The sequence below is a fragment of the Dromiciops gliroides genome, chromosome 6 (genome assembly GCF_019393635.1).
Source record: "Dromiciops gliroides isolate mDroGli1 chromosome 6, mDroGli1.pri, whole genome shotgun sequence".
In the NCBI taxonomy this organism is placed as follows: domain Eukaryota; kingdom Metazoa; phylum Chordata; class Mammalia; order Microbiotheria; family Microbiotheriidae; genus Dromiciops; species Dromiciops gliroides.
Genome location: NC_057866.1, coordinates 215,710,887 through 215,732,840, shown reverse-complemented (window position 1 = coordinate 215,732,840; position 21,954 = coordinate 215,710,887). Strand labels below are relative to the sequence as shown.

General features: G+C 35.8%; 1 protein-coding gene across 3 annotated transcripts in view; it reads left to right on the top strand.

Annotated features, from left to right (window-relative positions):
* The window catches only part of LOC122731518 (bifunctional heparan sulfate N-deacetylase/N-sulfotransferase 3), a 230,118-nt gene that overhangs the window by 192,616 nt on the left and 15,548 nt on the right, over positions 1–21,954 (top strand). For all 3 annotated transcript variants that reach the window (XM_043971676.1, XM_043971674.1, XM_043971675.1), the window contains exons 8-12: positions 3,315–3,411; positions 7,444–7,567; positions 12,264–12,438; positions 16,059–16,229; positions 19,953–20,062. In XM_043971676.1, coding sequence (XP_043827611.1) covers positions 3,315–3,411; positions 7,444–7,567; positions 12,264–12,438; positions 16,059–16,229; positions 19,953–20,062 — 677 coding nt within the window. The remainder of the gene's footprint in view (positions 1–3,314; positions 3,412–7,443; positions 7,568–12,263; positions 12,439–16,058; positions 16,230–19,952; positions 20,063–21,954) is intronic.

The window sequence follows — 21,954 nt, the reverse complement described above, 5'->3', positions numbered from 1 at the left end:
CTTCACCTATAACTGATGAATCAAAGCTTTTAGGTAGGGTCCTATACTCAGAAAACCTGGTTTCAAATTCTACTTTAGACACTTACTGGCTATGTGATACTTAGCAAGTAATTTAATATTCCTTAGCCTTAGTTCTCTAATCTGAAAAAAATGGTATAATAATATCACCCACATGAAAGGGTTGTTGCAAAGATCAAATGAGATATGTAAAATGCTCTGCAAACCTCAAAACTTATACAGTATTTGTTATTATTATTATTATTAAAAAGCTAATTATTTGAAGAGTTGACAGATTTAAACAGAAAGTATTTAAAATTTTAGAAGATAGTGTGAGAGAGCAATTATCTTGGTGTCTAAACCATGTTTCCATGGTAATTTTTGGGATGGTAAAGATAATGATGATGTGGTCCAGACCATTGATTTCTTCATAGGTGTGGAGAATTCCGAATATGGAAACTCCTTCCATTGCATTTTCTTGTTATACATCAGCAACATATCTGTAATTTACTTAAAGTGTTAGTTGCCCAGGACTCTGAGAAGATAAATGACTTGCCCAGGGTCACACAGCCAGCATGTATTGGGGTAGAACTTGAGACCAGGTCTTCCTTACTTCAAGTAGACCTCTAAATGCTATAGCATAGTGACTCCTACTCCATGGTTATCAAAAGTCATGAAATGCAAAAAAACTCCGAAACAGTCTTCATTTAGCAGAACTTATCAAAAAAGGAATAGGGGGCAGTTAGGTGGCATAGTGGATAAAGCACCGGACCTGGATTCAGGAGGACCTGAGTTCAAATCCAGCCTCAGTCACTTGACACTTACTAGGTGTGACCCTGGGCAAGTCACTTAACCATCATTGCCCCACAGAAAAAAGAAAAAGGAATGGATAATATTTATTTATTTGCTTATTGATTGTTGAATTCACTTATTTATTTGTGTTTACTTATTTATTTAGTTATTTATCTTTTCATTTACTTATTTATTCATTTATTGATCTATGTTTTGATTAGTCAATTTATTTTTTCCAGACTGAAAGTTTAGGAGAATGTATTAGGTAGGAAATGTTCATACTTAAGGATATCTAGGGTAATGGACAATATAGAAATCACTTCCCAACCTAGTGGTACTCCAGAGATTCATGCAACTTTGGAAGGAGAATTTCTTTACCAGTCAGTTCCCTGGACCACTGACATTACAGATCCAGTCCCTGTCCCTAATCCCACTTTTCTCCAAACATATTTTCTCCAAGGATACAAAAGAAGAGACTTTCTTGCTCCATAGAGCTGGAGATTTAAAATAAATTTCATTTTACCTCTAGGATCTGTTTGGGGTTGTTTCAGAGACCGAGTAAATCCAGTAGGACTGGAATCTACTCTGGCCTCAAAGAAATAGATGTGGAAAGATAGGAATTTGTTCTGTTTACGGAAGAGAGCATTTTCTTTGCAGGGGATTTAATCCAAGGTTTATTTCAAGACTCTTTTTTAGGGGTGCTATAAGGGAAAGTGTTTGCTTTTAAGTGATAGCTCATATTTTTATGTTTTATTTACATTATATACTTTGATTCTACCAAAAACTTTTGTAGTCGGTACTATTTGTTTCACCTCCATTTTGCAGAAAGCTGCAACTCAGACATGTTAAGTGATTGGCCCAAGTTGACCCAGCTAGTAAATAATGAATTGAGATTTGAACCCAGGTCTCACTTGACTTCAGATGTAGCACTACACCATCTTCATTTGCTTGTGCTTTGATGAACACAATGCAGCTCAAATCTCTCTTTCCAGACTGATTCCATATTATTCCCCTTTAGACATTCTCTGTTTCAGCCAAACCGAACTGCTTGTTGTCTCTCTTTAAAGAGAAATAATAGACAATGAAAAATTTCAGGAATGGATGCATCCATAAATTGAAGATATCCTCAATTCTGAAACTAGAGTCTATTCATATTCTTCCAATTCTGACTTCTATGTCAATTGTTAGAGAATAGCCTAATCATGGACTAAAGTAAACAGAGCTAAGCATTTTTGGTAGGTTTCAATTATGCAGGTGAAGGCAATGTAAAACAATGGGACAAGTCCTAGATCTGGAGGTGAAAACTTGGGTTTCCAATCTCTGCTTTTTAACTTCTTTCTCTTTGTAAAACTTTGGGCAAATCACCAAGTCAATCAACTTCCCTCATTCTCTGTTTTCTCATCTTTATAATGAGAAAGTTAACTAATTGATTTCTAGTGCTTGTTCTTAGGAATCTGATACATACATGAACCATGCATACTTTTTAAGTCTTACAAACCAGTGTCACATATAATAGCCGCTATCATCAAATGTAATTTTCCTATTAATTTAATACCTTTCTCCCATGATTAACATTGTTATTATAAATAAGAGATTTCAAACTTATTCTTTTACAAGGCAGATGCTAAAATGAATATCCTAATTTTTTCTTTACATCTGTTCCGTGTTTAAAATAAGATATAGCTTTATAATGCACATGTCTATAGTATTTTTAGAACTGAAATATAAGTTGGTACCTCTTGACCACTTTTGAAAATAAAAAAAGATATCATAATCCTGTTTTTTTCCAAAAAATATGCACCCTGATGTTAAAATTAAATGAAAAGAATCTTAAGATCAATCTTATGTAATGAGTTTGTGTATATGTAGTACCAGTCAAATTAATTAAATTAACAATTAGCTTTGTTTGCCCCACTTTAAAATGTGACGCTTTCAGTGAAAAAGAAAAGAAGTTACATTTCTACATTTTCTAAACATTTGTACTGAAATGAAGGACATCTAACAGGAATAGTTTGCCTTCTCTAGTTCTATTATGGGACAGATCCTTATCCTTTAAAGCTCAGCAAGAACACTCAAAGAATAATATAAGAATCCGATCCATTATATTTTGGTTATTTATTGAGTGCTGATATTCTAGCGTCTTTTAGATTAGCAGGAATCCCCTGCATAGCAGGCTGATAAGGCTAAGAAAAAAACTTATAGAAAGAAATTAAGACTTTAAAATGTTAATAGAGAAAGTGTTGAAATACTCAATGACGTTAGTTTATTTTCTCAGTGTCCCATAGTGATTTTCTTCTTTTCAATTTCCATCCTCAGTGGAAAAGCAACTTTTCCACTTTGTATAACAGACTTATTCATACTGCAGCCAAAGGTTTTTACTGTTCTAGGAGAAAAAAACAAAACAACTATGCTTCTTGAGATGGTTTTGAGTAGCTAGATTTGAAGAATTGTCAGACAGTACAAAAATGTTATATTCTGGTTCTTGGTACTCATTCTTCTTCCTCTTCTTTTTTTTTCTCAATTAGAATCCCTGTGATGACAAACGCCACAGAGATATCTGGTCTAAAGAGAAAACCTGTGATCGATTACCAAAATTCTTGGTAATAGGACCTCAGAAAACTGGTGAGAGCTCCTTCCCTTTATTTTGATGAAATCAGTAGTATAACAAACAAGCCAGATGGTCCAGTAGTTTACCTAGTACTTTTGTCACTTTGAACATGCTTTCTCTAAATTCCAGTGAAATAAGACTTTTCTTTTACAGGCATAGTCATTGTTTAACTCAATAATGTACTTAAGGGCACATCAAAGTGATGTTCCTTTTCTCAAGCTGAATAGATGAAAACAAATGCCATGCTAGTTGGATATGTAAATTCCATGCCAAATGTTACCTATTCTCAAAGGGCTTCATTGACAAGTGTTGTGATCACCATTTCTAAAATCAGGTTCTTCAAGTAATTCCAGCATGAATGGCAGAAATTTCTCAAAAGTCAAGTGGGAGACATTTAAGTATCTGTCTTCCTGTACAGCAAATGCTTTACAGGGAGAAAAAAAATACTCTTAGATTGTCAGTCTTCCAAACATGGTATCTTGCTACACTGACTCTTTGGCAGACATGACTATTTTTAACAAGCTAAAAGATGCCTGACATGCTGAACCCCCAGATATAAACAGAGCTCTGCACCATTTACAGGAATGGAAAAGCTGTGTTCCCATTCCCAGCAGAAAGCCATCCCAGCTCCTCTACCATGTACACTTCTTTCTCACAAATTACTTCCTTCCGTAAGAATAATTATTAAAATAAGAACCAGTAAAAGCTTAGTGCTGACAGTCCTGGACTTTAATCTTTATCCTCTTGGATGGATTCTCTGGTATTATGGATGACTCTCTGGGATTTTGGCTGTATAAATAGTTCATGTTTATATAGGGTTTTAAAGTTTGCAAAGAATGTTACACATATCTCACACGAACTTCACAACAGGCAAGCACAGTCATTATCATCCCCATTTTGCAGATGAGGAAAAAGAGGTTCAAGAGCTTAAATGCCTTGTCAATTGACTACAGATGTTGTTTAAAGATTGGATTTGAACCCAGGTCTTCTTGACTCCAAGTGTTTAGCACTCTGCCTGCTCTGCAGCATCCTCTCTATACTTATATTTATTAATGTGAATAAGTATTTAGTGAGTATCTACTATGATCTAAGCACTATGCTACATGGATACAAAGACCAAAAAAACCTTTACAAACAGATAAAAAATATTCCCTGCCCATATCAAACTAACATTTTATTGGATGGAAACAAAATGTGCAGATAAAATACAAAACAGAGTAAACACATATACAAATAAAAAAATATACAAATAAAATATAAACAGAGGAAACACAATGTAATTTCAGGAAGGAAGAGTATGAACAACTGGTGAGTTGAGTGAAATTCTTGTGTACAAAGTGCCACATGAGCTGCTTTGAAGAAAGTTACAAATGCTTCAAATTGGAAGTGAGGGTGGAGAGTGTTCCAGGAATGGGGGCTTGGGGTGGCAGTGTGTTCAAAGTCATGTAGATAAGGAAATAGATGTTAGTAGAGCAATTTGGCTGAAATTTAGAATACCTGAACTGCAGTAATATGAAATCCATTAGGAAAGTTGGCTAAAGTAGATCATGAAAGATTTAAAATGTCAGACAGAAGAAGTTGTATTTTCATCTTGGAGGAAAAAGGGAGCCACAGAGAGGGAGGTAGTGTGATATAGTAGAAAGAGCAACATTTTTCAAGTTATTTGACCTTAATTTGAATCCTAATGCGCCATTTACTACCTTGGTGATTCCTGACAAATTATTTGAAATCTTTTTCTGTCTTGTTTTCCTCTTCTATAAAATGAGGGGTTGCATTGGATAACCTGTAAGATTCTTTCCAAGTCAAGATCTAGGCTCCTATGAGATTCTTGAGCAGGGATGTGACATGGTCAGACATGTGCTTTAGTACTATTAGTAAGTCTAACTCCTCTAGAGAATGTAGCATGATGTTCATCATCATATGACATTATGAACCTGTGTTTTTTCCCCCACATGCCCTTTTCTATAACTAGCCTGAAACATGAAAGCCTGAACATATTCTAACACTACTTAAAGGTGGAGGTCAGAGGTGAGTAGTTTCAGTTTGAGGTAGAGAAACATAGAACATGGGGACTTAGACTAGGAGGGAACCTTAGCAGTCAGTCAGATCAACGTCCCACCCCTTTCTCTACAACATCCTTGACTGGTTTATTCTAGCTCTGAACACTTTAGTAATGAGAATGTATCTCCCCATGTTTAGTTTTCCACCTAATACTCAAGGATCAGCTATTTCTCCTTTCATTTTTTTTTGGATAAGGAAAATGAGTTTCACGGAATAGAGTACTTAATTTTCTAAGAACATCTTGGACTCTGTTTCACAGTCATTATATGTAAAATTTGTAAAGAAAATGCTTTCTTGTTATATTTTAAGTAAATTAGTTTCAGCCTATCCATTTATCCAACCACAAAAAGCACATATGATTGGATTCAGGGATAATCTAGGCCAGAATTACCCAAACAGTGTTCCATGGAACCTTTGTGTTCTTCACGATAAGTAATAAATGTTTGTTTAATTGAATTGGATTGGAAATGAATAGGAGCGCTTTGTGAAAATGTCTATAACAAAGATTTTTTCCCCTAAAATATTATATGTAAAAGTTTATATACCTCATAGATTTTGAGCTGGAAGGGACTTTAAAGGTCATTTATTGCAACCCCTCATCATTTTACATATAAGGAACCTGAGGCCCAGAGAATGAAAAACTTTTTTCCAAGCTTCCCAAGTAATATGTGTCAGAGGTGAGAATTAAGGATTAGTGACCTGACTCAAAAGCTAATGCTCTTTCCACTGTGCCATATTACCTCTCCATAAAATACATATTATACTTGATATGAAAATATACATAGTTTCTCCTATTTTGCTTCAAAATCTTCCCAACCCCTCCATATCCCAAGGGTAGCCATATACCTTGAACTTTCCTCATCCAACAGAGTTCATACAGAAAATAAGTAGCAAGTTTGAAATTTTACCACAAGTCCTCTGGCTCCAAAAACATTTGTTCAAGATCACATGAAAAATAAGTGGTGAAATAGGACAAAGGCCTCCTGATGTTCAGTGTCCTTTACATTGTATCAAATTTTAAAATATAAGTTTTTATTTAATATATTTTGTTTCTTTCTATATCACCAGTTTCCCCAAGCACTGCTTTTCCCTTTCCCTTGCAGAGAGACATTCCAAATAACAAACAGTATTTTTGTGTGTGTGTTGGGCAATGAGGGTTAAGTAACTAGCTCCAAGTTCACAAAGCTAGTAAGTGTCAAGTGTCTGAGGCTATATTGGAACTCAGGTCTTCCTGAATCCAGGGCTGGTGCTTTATCCACAGCACCACCTAGATGCCCCAACAAATAGTATTTTAAAGATAAAAAGACAAAAATCAGTATAACTAATAAATACATCAAAAAGTGTTGAAATATGCGTAACATATAACACTTGTGGACCTCACACCTCTGCAAAGGGGGGGATATGGCTTCTCATATCAGTTTTTTTGAGGCATGATTTTTATTTTTTTTAAATTTTATCATTTCTTTCATTTACATTGTTGTAGTCATTGTGTATGTTGTTTCCTTGACTATGCATCAGTTCATGTAGATCTCCCAGTGCTTCTCTATATTCAAAACATTCATCATTTCTTAAAATGTACCACAATTTATTTAGCCATTCCTAAGTGATGGGCATATCTCTCTCGTTGTTAGTCTATTTTCTTTTTTATTTGTTTGTTTGTTTTGATGTTTTTTGCAGGGCAATGAGGGTTAATGACTTTCCCAGGGTCAAACAGCTAGTAATTGTCAAGTGTCTGACGCTGGATTTGAACTCAGGTCCTCCTGAATCCAGTGCTGGCACTTTATCCACTGTACCACCTAGCTGCCCCCAGTCTATTTTCTTTATAACAACAGAGTTCCAAGAAATGAAATTTTAAAAATATGCATGGTATAACTTTACAGACAATTATCTTTTTTAAAAAAATTTTCCAACTGACATGAAATGATACTGTTTATTGGGAAATCATCCCTTGACTATTGACCTTTGACCTTCTTTCCTCTTTCCAGGTACCACAGCTTTGTATTTGTTCCTGGTTATGCATCCTTCCATCATTAGTAACTCCCCCAGCCCAAAAACCTTTGAGGAGGTACAGTTCTTTAATAGAAATAACTACCACAGGGGGATTGATTGGTAAGATGGGTTATTAGTATAAATCTAAAAAAAAGTATATATACTGTGCACAGTACAAAAAATAGCATTACTGCTCATAATGTAAGTTTATAGACATTCTAAAGTGCCTCTGTGCCTTGCCAATTCAGTAAGCATTAGGGAACACAAAGATTGTAACTTACTTTTCTGCAGTTGTGTAGTCTTTTCAAGAGACACACACATACACAACTACCAATTTTATTACTTATGATGGAAATCATAGAGGAAGAGAGAAACAGTATCCCATAATTGATGCTTTTACTAAAATTAGTAGAGCACAATTGCTTTTTCACACCTCAAGTTTTAAGAATATCATGTCGCTCTTCTTGTATACTTGACATTATTATTACAGATCTACATGTTTTCAACTTAGATGTGACTTTTTTATCATCAAATAGTAAGATTAGCAAGTTGTATAAGTTGTAGAATATAAAAGGCCACAGCTACCAATAATTAAAGCCCTAAGCAACTTAACAGCAGGTTTTCAAATAAAAATTTTAAAATGTATAAATCTAGTATCAGGGTGGGAAGGTGGTATAAAGTAATTAAAACATGAATTCCCTCACATGTTATATACATATATATGGCTGTCTTTTTAAATGCTCACTACAACTGTTAACCCACAGTTTGTTCAGAAATGATTCTCTACATGCATGCTGTTAAACTTGTTCTTTGTTATGTAGGCATGCATGGTGGAGGAAATGCAAAAGAGTGACAGTCTTATGATTTTTGGAAAACAGTAGGGATCACAAGCATCTCTTAATTGCTTTTAAGATGCAGAAGATAGTTCTTTCTTCTAATTGCATGATCTCAATTTTACCAAAAAAAAATGGACTCCTTTCTTGGAAAGTTGTTTTGGTATGGTCAGGATTGAGAGGGAATAGAATGTCTTCAGTATATGGCTTTATGCTCTCCTAATTATTGTACTCTTTATTTTCAAGTCTAATGGTCAGTTTTCCATATTGATTGTGCATCAGACTCTCAGCTGATTTACAAGCAGTAAGAATTCAGAAATTATCTATTGATGACCACAAAAACCTTCAATAACTGTTTACTCTAATCTGAATGCCACAGTAGGAAAGGAAACCTTGATGCCAGCGTAAGGATCAATATGAAATAAAATAAATTACTTTCTCCTCCACCTTTCTTTCTACCTGACAGTGAGTCAGAAAGCCTGTGCCCAGTGTCTAGGAACAATCACTTTCCCTGAAGAGAGGATTTATTGGAAAAGACTGTTTTACTTGGTTACTTAGGATTCACAGGGGTGAAAGGAGCAATGGAGAAGCAGATGGCATGTATTCATGGCTGCAATAAATGACAAAGAATTATGCAGGAGAAGGCATAATGGATTTCATTTGAAAATGTATGACTAATAAAAAGAAAGGGGCAAGGGCTTGGTCACAAAGCAAGAGTGAGAGGTATCTTTTGGTCTGTGTGGTTCATAGGGATCCATGAATTTAAGAGAACAAAAAAGTGGACTCCCTTCAGACAAAGGGAAATGGACAAAAGCTACAATATAATGACATTCATGGAGGGGCTACAATATCTATGGCTTAAGGGAATACTTATGTTGGCAAGATCACAGGTCCATTGATGTATCTAAGAGTATAAATGCAAATAATCACTGAAGGGTATTATGTTGGGGCAGTTAGGGATACAGAGAAGAAAAATAACTATAATTACTTCTTAGGAACTTACATAATATACAAATTTGAAAAGTCATATGATAACAAAAAATACTTAAGTAACATCTAGGCACAAAATGATAATAGCTAGCATCATAAATGTCTATAAGTATGGTAAAATGCATTACATATGTTATTTCATTTGATATGGGGTTTGGTGACTTGCTCAGGGTCACACACTCAATAAGTGTTTGAGGTAGGATTTGAACTCAGGTCTTCCTTATTACAAATCCAGCACTCTTACAATGAATAAGCATTATAAATATCACTATTAGAAGGGCTAGTCAGTAATGTTATCATTTTCAATATTTCAGTGAATTTGTGATCCTATTCATACGACCATTTCTTCTTTGCTATGCAAATAGCAACCCATTTATATCTCATTCTATGCAAGACTTGACTAAGTGTTTCCATGAATGGGGAAACCACCCATCATTGTTTGGGCCTTCCTCTAGGCATGTTTATAATATGTAGGTAACTGAAGTAGCAGATAGGCTATCCAACCCTTATCCTTCTTTCTACATGGGTTCAAATGATATCTGCTATGGAAATAGCAACCCATCAACACTTCATTCTATTCAGGAGTGCACTATTCTGTCCCTTAAATCTTTGGGGCAACTACTCATCATTTTGGGGGTCTTCTTCAAGGTTACCTTAATATTAAGTACATAAGCCAAACAAGCCATCCAACTCTTATCCTTTACTCTTACTACATAATTGGCCCATGGCCTTTTCAGATCATACATCTCTTAGATGATGTAATATATGTCACTTCTTCTGTACAATTCATGATTATTAATATTCTGCTTACACTTACCATGTGTCTCTACTAGATAGTGCTTTGAATGAAACATATATTTGATTGTTTGTAAATTCCAGTATTCTCTGATTCAGTCAGTTAGCCAATAAAAATTTATTAAGTGCCTTCCATGTTCCAGGCACTATGCTAAGTTCTGAGTATATAAATATAAATAAAAAGAAAGTCACTCTCTTCAAGGAGCTTACAATAGGGAAGACAACATGCGAAAAGAAACTGAAAAGTAAGGGGTGGGGAGGTACCCAGGGGCATGGTGGAGACTTCCAGAGAAGACCAGAATCAATGTAGCTGGTGGGAAATGTGGAGACCCCGCTCCTTAAATAGAGGCCGTGGAGCCCATGGGCAGAGAGCACCAAGAAGATATGCGTCCCAGGCTGATTCCATCTTGCAGCATGATGAGATTTCTCAATGCCAAGTTTTCTAGGGAAGGGAGACATGTTGGTGAATTCCAGAGAAACCCCAAAGCAATATAGCTGGTGGGAATTGGGTATGGAAAGACATATAGCATCACTATAAGAATACTGATATTAAAAAGATGGGCTCTTCATTCAAGCACTTACTTGCCATGAATATGCATTCTTTATTATCCAATATCAAGCTCAGATACCCCCTTGGAATCAGATTCAGTGGATCTTAGTGTCCCAGATCTAGAATGATACAAGGGACCTCAGAGGTCATCTAGTCCAAACCCCTCACTTTTTCAGCGAGGGAACTGAGGCCTGAGGAGGTTTCAACTTACTCAAGAACAGCAAGGAACAGAACAGAGATTGGAATCCAGGTCGTCCAACTCCAGACTCAATTATCTTTGCACTGTGACTCACAGACATGGTTCTGAGTCACAGTGGGCTTTGTGCAGAGGAAGACAAGTTACCTTAACATCTGCAACCCTGTCATCTTTATATAGATAGATATTGATAAGTAACTGGTTTTCTTTGTAGTCCTATATAATTGATTTTATGTATTCTAAATTGTGATTCTGGAAAGGATTACATAGGCTTCATTAGACTGCCAAAGGGGACCATCACACAGAGGGTGTGGAGAGAGAGTTAAGAACTTTAGAGTGTATAAGATAAAAGTTTAGACCTGAAAGAGACCTTAGAGGAAACTGAAGCCTAGAGAGGTTAAGTAACTTACTCAGGGTCACATAGGAGTTTTGAAACAACACAGAGATTTGAACTTAGAACCTCCGATTCCAATGCAATGGCTGTTCCTACTGTTTCAAGCTCTCACATGAATATGAAGAATGTTATTTTCTTGGAGTGTTCAGGACATCATTCACTTTATTCAGGTTCAGTATTTACCCTGGAGCCAGTAGGAGGCCCTATATGCCTTGTGCTGATGCCTTAATGTCTTGACAACCTAAAATCCTGCCCAACATCGGAAATAGCCGTGGGGAAGCCCAAAAGCTATGTCATCTTATCTTGTTTTGTAGACTCATCCATGTTCCATAGACTTTGATTATCACTAAACTAAACTGAAAAATGAACAGTTCAGAATGCAAAAATAACCACATATTTATGGACCCCCAAAGCATTTCAGTCTCTTGGGGGCCAATGTGAAAAAAAGTAGGAAAACAACCTCTTATCTGTGAATTTTCAAATTCAAGTATAACAACATCAACATGATATATGTGGGAGCAAATGAATAGGACTCAGTCGGAAAGATTTAACTGTTAGATTATTTTTTCAGTTAAATAAGTTCAAGGGTCACATATTTAGAATTGGTCATCCATTTAGAGTCTAAACTCCTAATTTTCTACATGAGGAAAATGAGACCCATTAAGGTTAAGCTATATGATCAAGGATCATAGAGTTATTAAGTATCAGAGGCAGTATTCAGACTCAGATCATCTGATTCCAAGTCCAGTTCTCTATATAATAAAAAGCCTAGAGATCCATTCCTTTTTATTGTTTACCTCCTGCCCCTATTCTTGCCAGCAGATAAAACACAGAGATGGCTGTGAATGTCAGAGTAACAAAATTAAGAGATTTTTCAGGTTCATTGTTGGAATTCAGGTTATTCCTCTCAAGGTTGTTATTTGAATCATTCTATAGATTGCCCTAAAGAAGCTGGGTTTTGTTTGTAAAACAACAAAAAATTCCATGACAACTTTAATGTCTTCACCCAACAGGAGATAAACTACTGACTGGTTCTGAGAATTCTGTTCCTTTCCCAGGTACATGGATTTCTTCCCCATTCCCTCCAATGTCACTACAGACTTTCTATTTGAGAAAAGCGCCAATTACTTCCATTCAGAGGAAGCTCCCAAACGAGCAGCATCTCTGGTCCCCAAGGCCAAGATCATCACCATTCTCATTGACCCCTCAGACCGAGCATACTCCTGGTACCAGGTATGAGTAAAAATGAAATCCACTGTTTTTATAGTGCTTTATATTTACAGAGCAATATAGACCTTCACTGGATTTCCTCGTGGAAATTATTCTAATGTAGCATAAGGAGCACTGGCCCTATAGTCAGAGGAACTGGGTTCCATTCCAAATTCTGACATTCCCTTGTATGATCTTAGACAAGTGACTTCATTTCCCTGGGTCTGAGCATTCCCACTTTTAAATTTAGACTAGGTAGCCTCTTAGATTCTGTCAGAGTAATGAACTTGAAGTACACAAACATTTTTTTGTAATGATTTGGTAGCTGAAGTTCCCTAAATTGGTTACTTTTGTAACCCTTTATATAATATTTTGTTTAATGAATTTAAAAACAGTATCCTGAGCAAGAGTCCATAGGCTTTACACCACTGCCAAAGAACTCCAGACACACATACACACACACACACACATACACACACACACACACACGCAATGATAAGAGCCTACATTTAGATCTGTAATACCTTTTCTTGAGGGGATGCAAGGCAATGAGGGTTAAGTGACTTGCCCAGGGTCACACAGTTGGTAAGTGTCAACTGTCTGAGGCTGGATTTGAACTCAGGTCCTCCTGAATCCAGGGTCGGTGCTTTATCCACTGTGCCATCTAGCTGCTCCTATCTTTAATACCTTTTAAACAGCAAACTTTGCAGGAGAAAACTTTCATTCAAACATTGTGGAAAGTCTGTAATGTTTGTAAAAAGTGTGGAAGTTGCTTGGTACCTATTCATAAGATTCCACAAAAATATGGACAAATTTTATAAAAGAATGAATTTTTTCTCTTTGTGAATAAATTTCCTTGAAAACAATATAATAAAGAACAGTTATTAATCATGTAAAGGTTTGTATTTGATCCTCCCAATAAGCCTGTGAAAGAGATGCTATTATTATCCTCATTTTATAGATGAGGAAACTGGGGCTGAGAGAAGTTAAGTAGTTTGCCCAGGGTCACTCCAAGTTAAGTACCTGAAGTAAGATGTGAACTCTAGGTTTCCTGATTCCAGTTGCATTGCTCTCTCCATTCTGCCAAGTTATTTTCAAACAGAATTGATTTTCTGTGGAATTGGTTATCCATCCATGAAATCTTAAAAATATAGCAGAGCTGAAAACAACTTTAGAGGTCATTTTTTCAACTCCTTTATTTTACAAATGAGAAAACTGAGACCCAAAGAGTTCAACTTGTTCAGTCACACAGTTTCTTTTTTTTTTTTTAGGCAATTGGGGTTAAGTGACTCGCCCAGGGTCACAGAGCTAGTAAGTTTTAAGTGTCTGAGGCCAGATTTGAACTCAGGTACTCCTGACTCCCGGGCCGGTGCTCTATCCACTGTGCCACCTAGCTTCCTCCAGTCACACAGTTTTTAATTATCAGATACTCAAATTAAACCCAGGCTCTCCCACTCCAGAGATACTGATTATTTTTTTCCCATCATTGCGGCCTCCCATGTGTAAATATGTTTGAATTTCTATACTTAAAAAAATAAAAGGCCTTATAATCCTTTACTGTTAGTGTTCCTTATCTAATCCATGTGTAATAAGTAACTATGTAACTTTAAAAGAGAAGAGAAAGTATATTCTAAGAGTTTAAGAGACTCCCAGAGCTCAAAGGGAAAGGTAGAGACAAAGTCTGAGATAACCATTCTTCATCCCTAGGAGTTTAACCTTTTGAGCTTGCTGAATCACAGCATCTCTCTCCCACAGCATGCTCTTCTGAAGCACCAGGGAGCTAACATTTTGTGTAGCTAATGCTTACCAGAGAAACAGACAGCAGGAGATGCCGCTTTCCTCTGTAACAACTTAATGGACCCTCCTTAAATGTATGGTACTTGGTTAGTAAACAAGTTAAAGAAAAACCCCAAGATATCATAATAGGTACATGAAAAAGTAAATTGAAAAGCAACTTAAATAAAATATGAATCCATTTTGTGAGGTCAGCATCTCTAAAGTCCTCATTTTTGTGATGAGAAATACCTACCTTATGATAAAAAAAATGTATTTGACATATCACTATCCTTCCCAGCCTTGGCTAGGCAACCCAGATGTAATCAGCATTCTATAATATTGGGAGAAAACCTCCAGATAGCTCTTCATTTTCAGTGGTAATAGGAAATGGAGATACTGTATAAAATTGGAAAGTCATAGAAAAATTCAAGACCTCATATTGTTCATTAGTTAAAGGCTAACCTGACAACATTTTTCCAAACCAGAATAGTTGACAAATAGCAAAGTTGACCGATTGGAGTCTCAGCCCTCTTTCCTACACTCTCAGATTCTGATTAAAGTAGTAATGAGCATTTAAATGACCACAAGGCAAATAATGAGAGAGAAGAAAATGTAAGTCTCTAAATCATTGAGTTATGAATAATTAACAGTTGACTGAAAAATGAGCCATCAGGATTTGAAAATAATAAGCTCTTTTAAATATTATAAATAACCAAACCACACTACAGTGGTACAAGGCAGGCCAAAGGAATAGTAATAGTTTATATTTGTAAAGCACTTTTTTATGCCCTAGAGTGCAGACTCACCCAGTCCTGTGATATCTGTATAGTAGAGGAAGTATTATTATCTCCACTTTTCAGATAAAGAACCTAAGGCCCAGAAAAGCAAACTCCCATGTCCATGGTCAAATAACTAACAAGTGTCAGGCAGGACTAGTGTTCTCTTAAGAGAGTATCCACATTGAAGAGATTATAGATGCATTAAAGTGTCAAATTCACAAAATGCCTTACCGTTAGAGAGATTTAATTTGTAAGCCTCATAGGCTAGATGAGGGAAAAAAGTCCTGGAGATTTCTGAGACAGTAGATTTAGTGTTTTCAAAAGTTTTTATTTAAAAAGCCTGCTAGTGTATCATGATACAGATAGAATGTATGGAGAATAAGGATTGGTCCTTTGGTTGCATTCATATAGGGAACTCCCAGGGGAAGAAACTCCTTCTACCAATGCATGTCAGTAACTCCTCTTCAAGTCAATTCAGTAAACATTTATTATGTGCCAAGCACTGTGCTAAGTGCTGGGGGTACAAAAGTCTTAGCCATGCTATAGTCTGAGAGAGTTGCCTAGGCTATAGGCAATGGGAGGCTAACTGACTTGTCTAGGGTCTCACTGTCAGTATGCGTGCATCACATCAAGAATTTAAATCCAGGTTTTCTTGGCTTTGCAGCCAGCCCTCTATCAATTATGTCATGCTTCCTTTCATGCTTGGTATATGATGCAAATGATCTGAGTCTACTACAAAGCAAACTGAGGAACTTAAAAAGCAATGAGTCTTTTTGAATTCATTTCCTGGGGAAATATAATTTTCTTTTTTAAAATCCTTCTCAAATAACATCACTTAAAGAATCCTATCAACAGAAATTCAACCCATTCACAGACAAGTCTACATGCCTGTGGCATGGCTTTGAAGCCATTTTTCCTGAGGAAATATTCCCAGCAGGGTACTCTCAGCCTTTGTTAATTGCAAAACAAATAAGTCTTTTCCAGAGCAAAGGGTCTTTGGTTTCAACTTTTGATTTTCTCCCAGAGATGTGCTTGTCCTGGCTTGTGACTGAGATTGAGATAGCTTTCATGTCCCATTTCCCACTGTAGCATCAGCGATCACATGAAGATCCTGCAGCTCTGAAATTCAGCTTCTACCAGGTGATCACAGCTGGGCCCCGAGCTCCCTCAGAGCTGAAAGTGCTCCAGAAGAGATGCCTGGTACCTGGCTGGTATTCTACCCATATAGAAAGATGGCTAACTTATTTTCCTCCATTTCAGGTATGTTGACACATCGTCAGTATATTAAAATATAATTTAGTTTATAGCTTTGGTTCTTGGTCCAAAAGAAGGAAGTATATGGGAAAATGTTCATGCTTGCTTTTATTTTTCCAGTGTTCCAAATAACAATTTTGATACAATCAGTCTCATTTGTAATCCTATATATTTTATTTTATGCATTTAAAAACACTATTCTGAGAAGGAGTCTATCAGTTTCACTAAACTGGCAAAGGGGGCCATGCTATACAAAAAGGTTAAGAACTTCTGTCTTAAATATATCATTCATTTCCATAGTGTTCTTTTCTAGACTGCTACTATAAGAATGAATACACGACATGTGGGAATGTGTATAGACACATACATGTATACGTGTGAACACACTCATACATGTGTATATGCAGACATACAAACATGTATGTTTGAGTTATAGGTATGCCTGCATGCATGCCTACATACATATGTGCAACATTCATACACAGTATCGTACAAATTACTTGGGACAAAGTAAAATAATTAAATTCTTTGACACATTATTAAACCTAGTTTTTATAGCTTTTAAAGACTCTAATATGCAATATATATTCCTTTTGCTGTAATCACTTATTTTACACAATTTGGCATTTAATTCACAAGATTTTAACATGTGTTTTAACCCTTCCTTATGAAACTACATTTTTTATATCAGATATTTTAAGTATGTCTCTGACAAATAGTTAATTTATCCAAGTTAAGCTTTGATCATAGCCTATACCTATAAGTTTTCAATGAGGTTTAATTTAGGCTAGTTACTAAGGCATTATTCCTTTTTTTTTTTTGTGGGACAATGAGGGTTGAGTGACCTGCCCAAGGTCACACAGCTAGTGTTAAGTGTCTGAGGCCAGATTTGAACTCAGGTCGTCCTGAATCCAGGGCCAGTGCTTTATCCACTACACCACCTAGGTGCCCCACCAAGGCATTATTTATTTCAATCTCATGGATAAATTTTGTTTTGTGTGCCATGGTGCAAAGCCTTATTTTAGTAGCCCCTGAAAATTTCTGTAATTCTGGAATAGTGTCTATCAGAGTTCATCATTTTTTCAATGAGTATAAAATTTTACAGCCCACTGATAGAAAGAAATGTCCCGAATATTTTTGAGGATAGTTGATTTACAGTCTGATAAAAATGCCCAGATTTTATAGACTCATCAAAACTCTATATGACAATAGTTTTGGTATAATCTTGAAGAGTGAGTTTCATCAATAAAAAATACCTTTTCCCAATCAACAGTACTCCAGAATTTGTATTGTCATGTCCATAACAAGTATTTATTGTTTTTCCTTCATTGCAATGTTTAGTAATTTTTTTCTGTTTTTTTTTTGTTTGTTTCTTTGTTTTTTACTGCTCTGTATGCTGTTCTCCACCTACAACACCTCTGTATCACACTGTAGGGTAAACTATAACATCTCCAACTGCCAGGTCCTCTGAATGTCTTTACTTGTTTTCTGAAGATTCATTAAGCTTTTTTTGCAGTAATATTTTGTCAGCATTTTACATTTTTCATTCATTTTCAATTGTACTTTTTGCTTCTGTAAGACTTATATTGCTTCACTGTGGGCTTGAATGATCCTTGAAATACTTTAGGACATACCTACAGCCACTACAACACCTCTGTCAGTCTTTGAAGTATTATCTTTAAGAACTACAACTTTTACGTGTTTCCTCGGGAGTAATATCCATTCTTCAAAGGCACAAAATTAAAGGCACACACACACAAAAACAATAAAATGTCTATGGGATGAAATTCAGTACTGAACTAACAGAGAACTAACTGAAAATATGGAAACCATTTCAATGCATATTCTTTGAAACAAGGTCAGATATTTTGAGGCAATCTAGTAAAAAATGGAAGCATGTTTATACAACACACACACATACACATCCTTTCATTAGTGTCATAAAATAAAGCCAAATAAAAATTATTGCATGTTCCAAAAAATTCACACACCACTATATTTATATATAAATATAAACATATTTACACACTAATTTTCACATGCATTGTTTTCTCCACATTTCTAAATTCATAGGCCTTCAATTTTTCTCTTTGTGCTTAGTGTTTATAGTACTTGCAAGATAATAAAATATTTCTGAAATGACAATTAAATATTACAGTGTGCACTTTGACTACATTTAGATTTGGGCAGTTTAGAAACTGAAGGTTGTGAAATTATTATGATCAAACTTAGCCCTAGAAAAGAATTGAGAAAATGAAGCTCCCTCTTTTCTCTGAAAAAGTGGGGGACTGTGGGTATGGAATATTGTATAGACTGTCAGACTCAGATGATACATTGGTAGGTTTGTTTAATATTTTCTCTCTCTTAACTTAATACTATGTATATATCATGTATAGAAATCCCACATAAACGTATGGTATATTACATGGTTAGTTTTTGGTTTTGGTTTTGATTTTTCCTTCTTTGTTACAAGAAATGACTCATTGGGTAGGAAAAAAAAAGGGATATATTTAGAAACAAAGGTGATGATGTTGATGATACACATATGGACACACACATGTGTGGATGTATGTGTGTATATGTTTATATATATATATATATAAAAGTATATATATATACTTTTTAAAGGTTTAAGAGTTCAGTGTACTAAAAAACTATATGAATTTTTAAAGTGGGGGGAGGCAAGACATATCATCCCCCAGACCTAAAACGAACTTAGGCTGCATAATATCCAGAGTTGAGAGAGGTCATTAGTCTGCTTTATTTTCCCCTAAGCAGAACACATCCAGAGTTCAATTCTGAGTGCTACAATTTAGAAATAAATTGACAAATTGTAGTTAGTCCAGTGAAAAATGAACAAGATTTTTAGGAAACTAGGGCTTCTAGGTAGCACAGTGTTGGGCCTAGAGTGAGAAAGATTCATTTTCCTGAGTTCAAATCTGGCCTTAGATACTTGCTAACTGGGTGACCCTGGGGAAGTCATTTAATCCTGTCTGTCCTGGTTTCCTCATCTATAAAATAACCTGGAGAAGGAAATGGCAAACTACTCTAAGATCTTTGTCAAGAAATCCCCAAACAAAGAGTCAGACACTGAAAAAAGGACTGAAAAATGATTCAACAAAAGGGACAGGGACATTTGAAAAGTGCTTGAAGCGATTGGGGGAGTTTAGCCTGAAAAAGATAATTCTTGGAGTTACAGGAGACATTATCTTTGTCTTAAAGTACTTGATGTCCTGACAAGTGAAACAGGGTCTAAATTCCAGATGTCCCCAGAGGATAGAAATAGTAAGATAGTGGAAGGTGAAGAAAAGCAGATTCAGGATCCACATAAGGAATTACTTTCTTGCAGTGAGACTTTACCAAAATGCAATGGACTTGTGGCTTTCTCAGTCATTGGAAAGCATCTAGCAAAGTCAGGATTGCTATTTGTCAGAGATGTCCTAATGTAAGAAGATATCCAACCATTGGATTCAATTATCTCTTAGGCTCCTTCCAACACTGACTTTTTGTGATTCTGATGTTAAAATCAGTCATAAATAAAGATAGCAAGTAAGGCTGATCTTGCAGACAAACATATAGATCCTCATTGGACTATGTCTCTTTGCTTAATAGAAATTAATTTGCCATGTAAGACATTTTCTCATTTTTAAACTCAAGTAGCAGATGGTTTTAAAATGGATTGTATATTTTCTTTTGTTTTGTTCTCTTCCCTCCCCCTCCCCCATTCAGTTGCTAATTATTGATGGGCAGCAATTAAGAACTGACCCAGCCACTGTGATGGATGATGTACAAAAGTTCCTGGGAGTCTCTTCTCATTATAATTATTCTGAAGCTTTAACGTAAGTATCATTTGTTAATTAGCTTGCTTCATTTTTAGCAGTGAACTGATTTGGAAGGAATTATAATTTGGTGCTACTGGTAAAGAGCTAATCATTTCCTTCCATAGTAATGATTAGTTGGTACAATGGATAGAGCACTAGGTCTGGAATCAAGACAATCTAAATTAAAAACTGTCCTTAAATGTTTATCATCTGTGAGACCTTGAACAAATCACTCAACCTCAGGTTCATCAACTGTAGAATGGGGATAACAGTAGCACCTTCCTCCTAACTGTTGTTGTGAGGATCAAGTGAGATATTTGTAAAGTGCTTATGTCACAGTGCCTGGAACACAATTAGCACATAGTAGGTGCTCTATAAGGGCTAGTTATTATATTATTTTTGCATGTCAATAACCATTTAGGGAAGAGTGGGCAGTAGGTTTTAATAGTGAATTTAATAGTGAATTGGACTTCAGAAGTCCTGGGTTATTATTCCTAACTCTCCCTATAATTATTTTAAACTGCCTCTGTCTTTCCCGGCCTATATACCTACTACCTGCACTTTCCATTTGCTGTGACCTGAACAGGGACATAAGCCCTTTTTAATGTGTTGTCTACCCCAATTAGAATGGGAATTCCTTGAAGCTCGATTTTCTGTTTGTATCCCCCCAAGCAACATAGTGATTTACATGTAGTAAGTGGTAAGTGAATGATTTTCTATCCCACTCCATTACAGATATAGACTGGGGAAACTATCATTGTCCAAGGAGGGCAAAAACAGGAAGAGAAAATAAAAATGAAACCTAAAACAAACCATGAATTCTGAGTAATACACCATATGTTTATTTCTATATATGATGTACACATAGTAGGCACTATAAAAACCCAACAATTTAAATTAAAAAATAATCTGTAACAGTTGTGATATGTCTAGATTCGATACTAAAGTATGCTTCTTGGAAAGGCCAAAAATATGTTTCATTTTTCTATAATGTTCTATCATAAGTGATTAGTAAGAAACTTTACGACAATATTATTATACTTTCTTTGTCTCCAAAATGGGGGTCCTACCTGATTTCTCTCAATTAAGAAAATGCTTGTTATGCACATTCTTTGTGCAAAGGACTACTGGGGATAGAAAGACAAAAATGGTATAGTCCTTACCCTCAGGGATCTATTATTCTACTGTGAGGATTAAAAAAACAAGTATGTTGGGGCAGCTAAGTGGCACAGTGGATAGAGCACTGGGCCTGGATTCAGGAGGACCTGAGTTCAAATGCGGCCTCAGACACTTGACACTTAACTAGTTGTATAACCCTGGGCAAGTCACTTAACCCCAATTGCCTCACCCCCCCAAAAAAAACCCAAAAAACCAAAAACAAAAACAAAGAAAGAAAAAAACCAAGTATGTCTAGACACACACACAATAATTTTAGGAAGGAGAAATTCCTAAAAACTTTCAGAATCAGAAAATTGTTTTGTGTAAATTTCCCTTGCATCGATCAAACAATTCTAAGATAGAGCTAAGGGAGCAGTGAATTACAGGGGAGAAGGGCAAGCAGTATAAAAATAGAGACATAGGATATGAAATGTTAGACTTATGTAAAATTTAGTAGGGCAGTTTGGCAGGAAGGCATAGTATGTGAAGGAGAGTAATAACAAATAAGTCCAGAAAAACATTAGGTTTGCATTTATCCCAGAGGCAATCAAGAGTCACTAAAGGTTTTTGAAAACAGAAGTGACATTGTCAAACTTCAAATGAGACATGGTTGTTCACCCCCAAAAAAACCTTTCAATGAATAGAAAATAAATACATGTTGAATATTTTTTATATAAAAGCAACTGCTGTCTTCATTCAGAACAACAGGACAACCAATTTTCAAATCTATTCTCAGATATTACTAGCTCTGT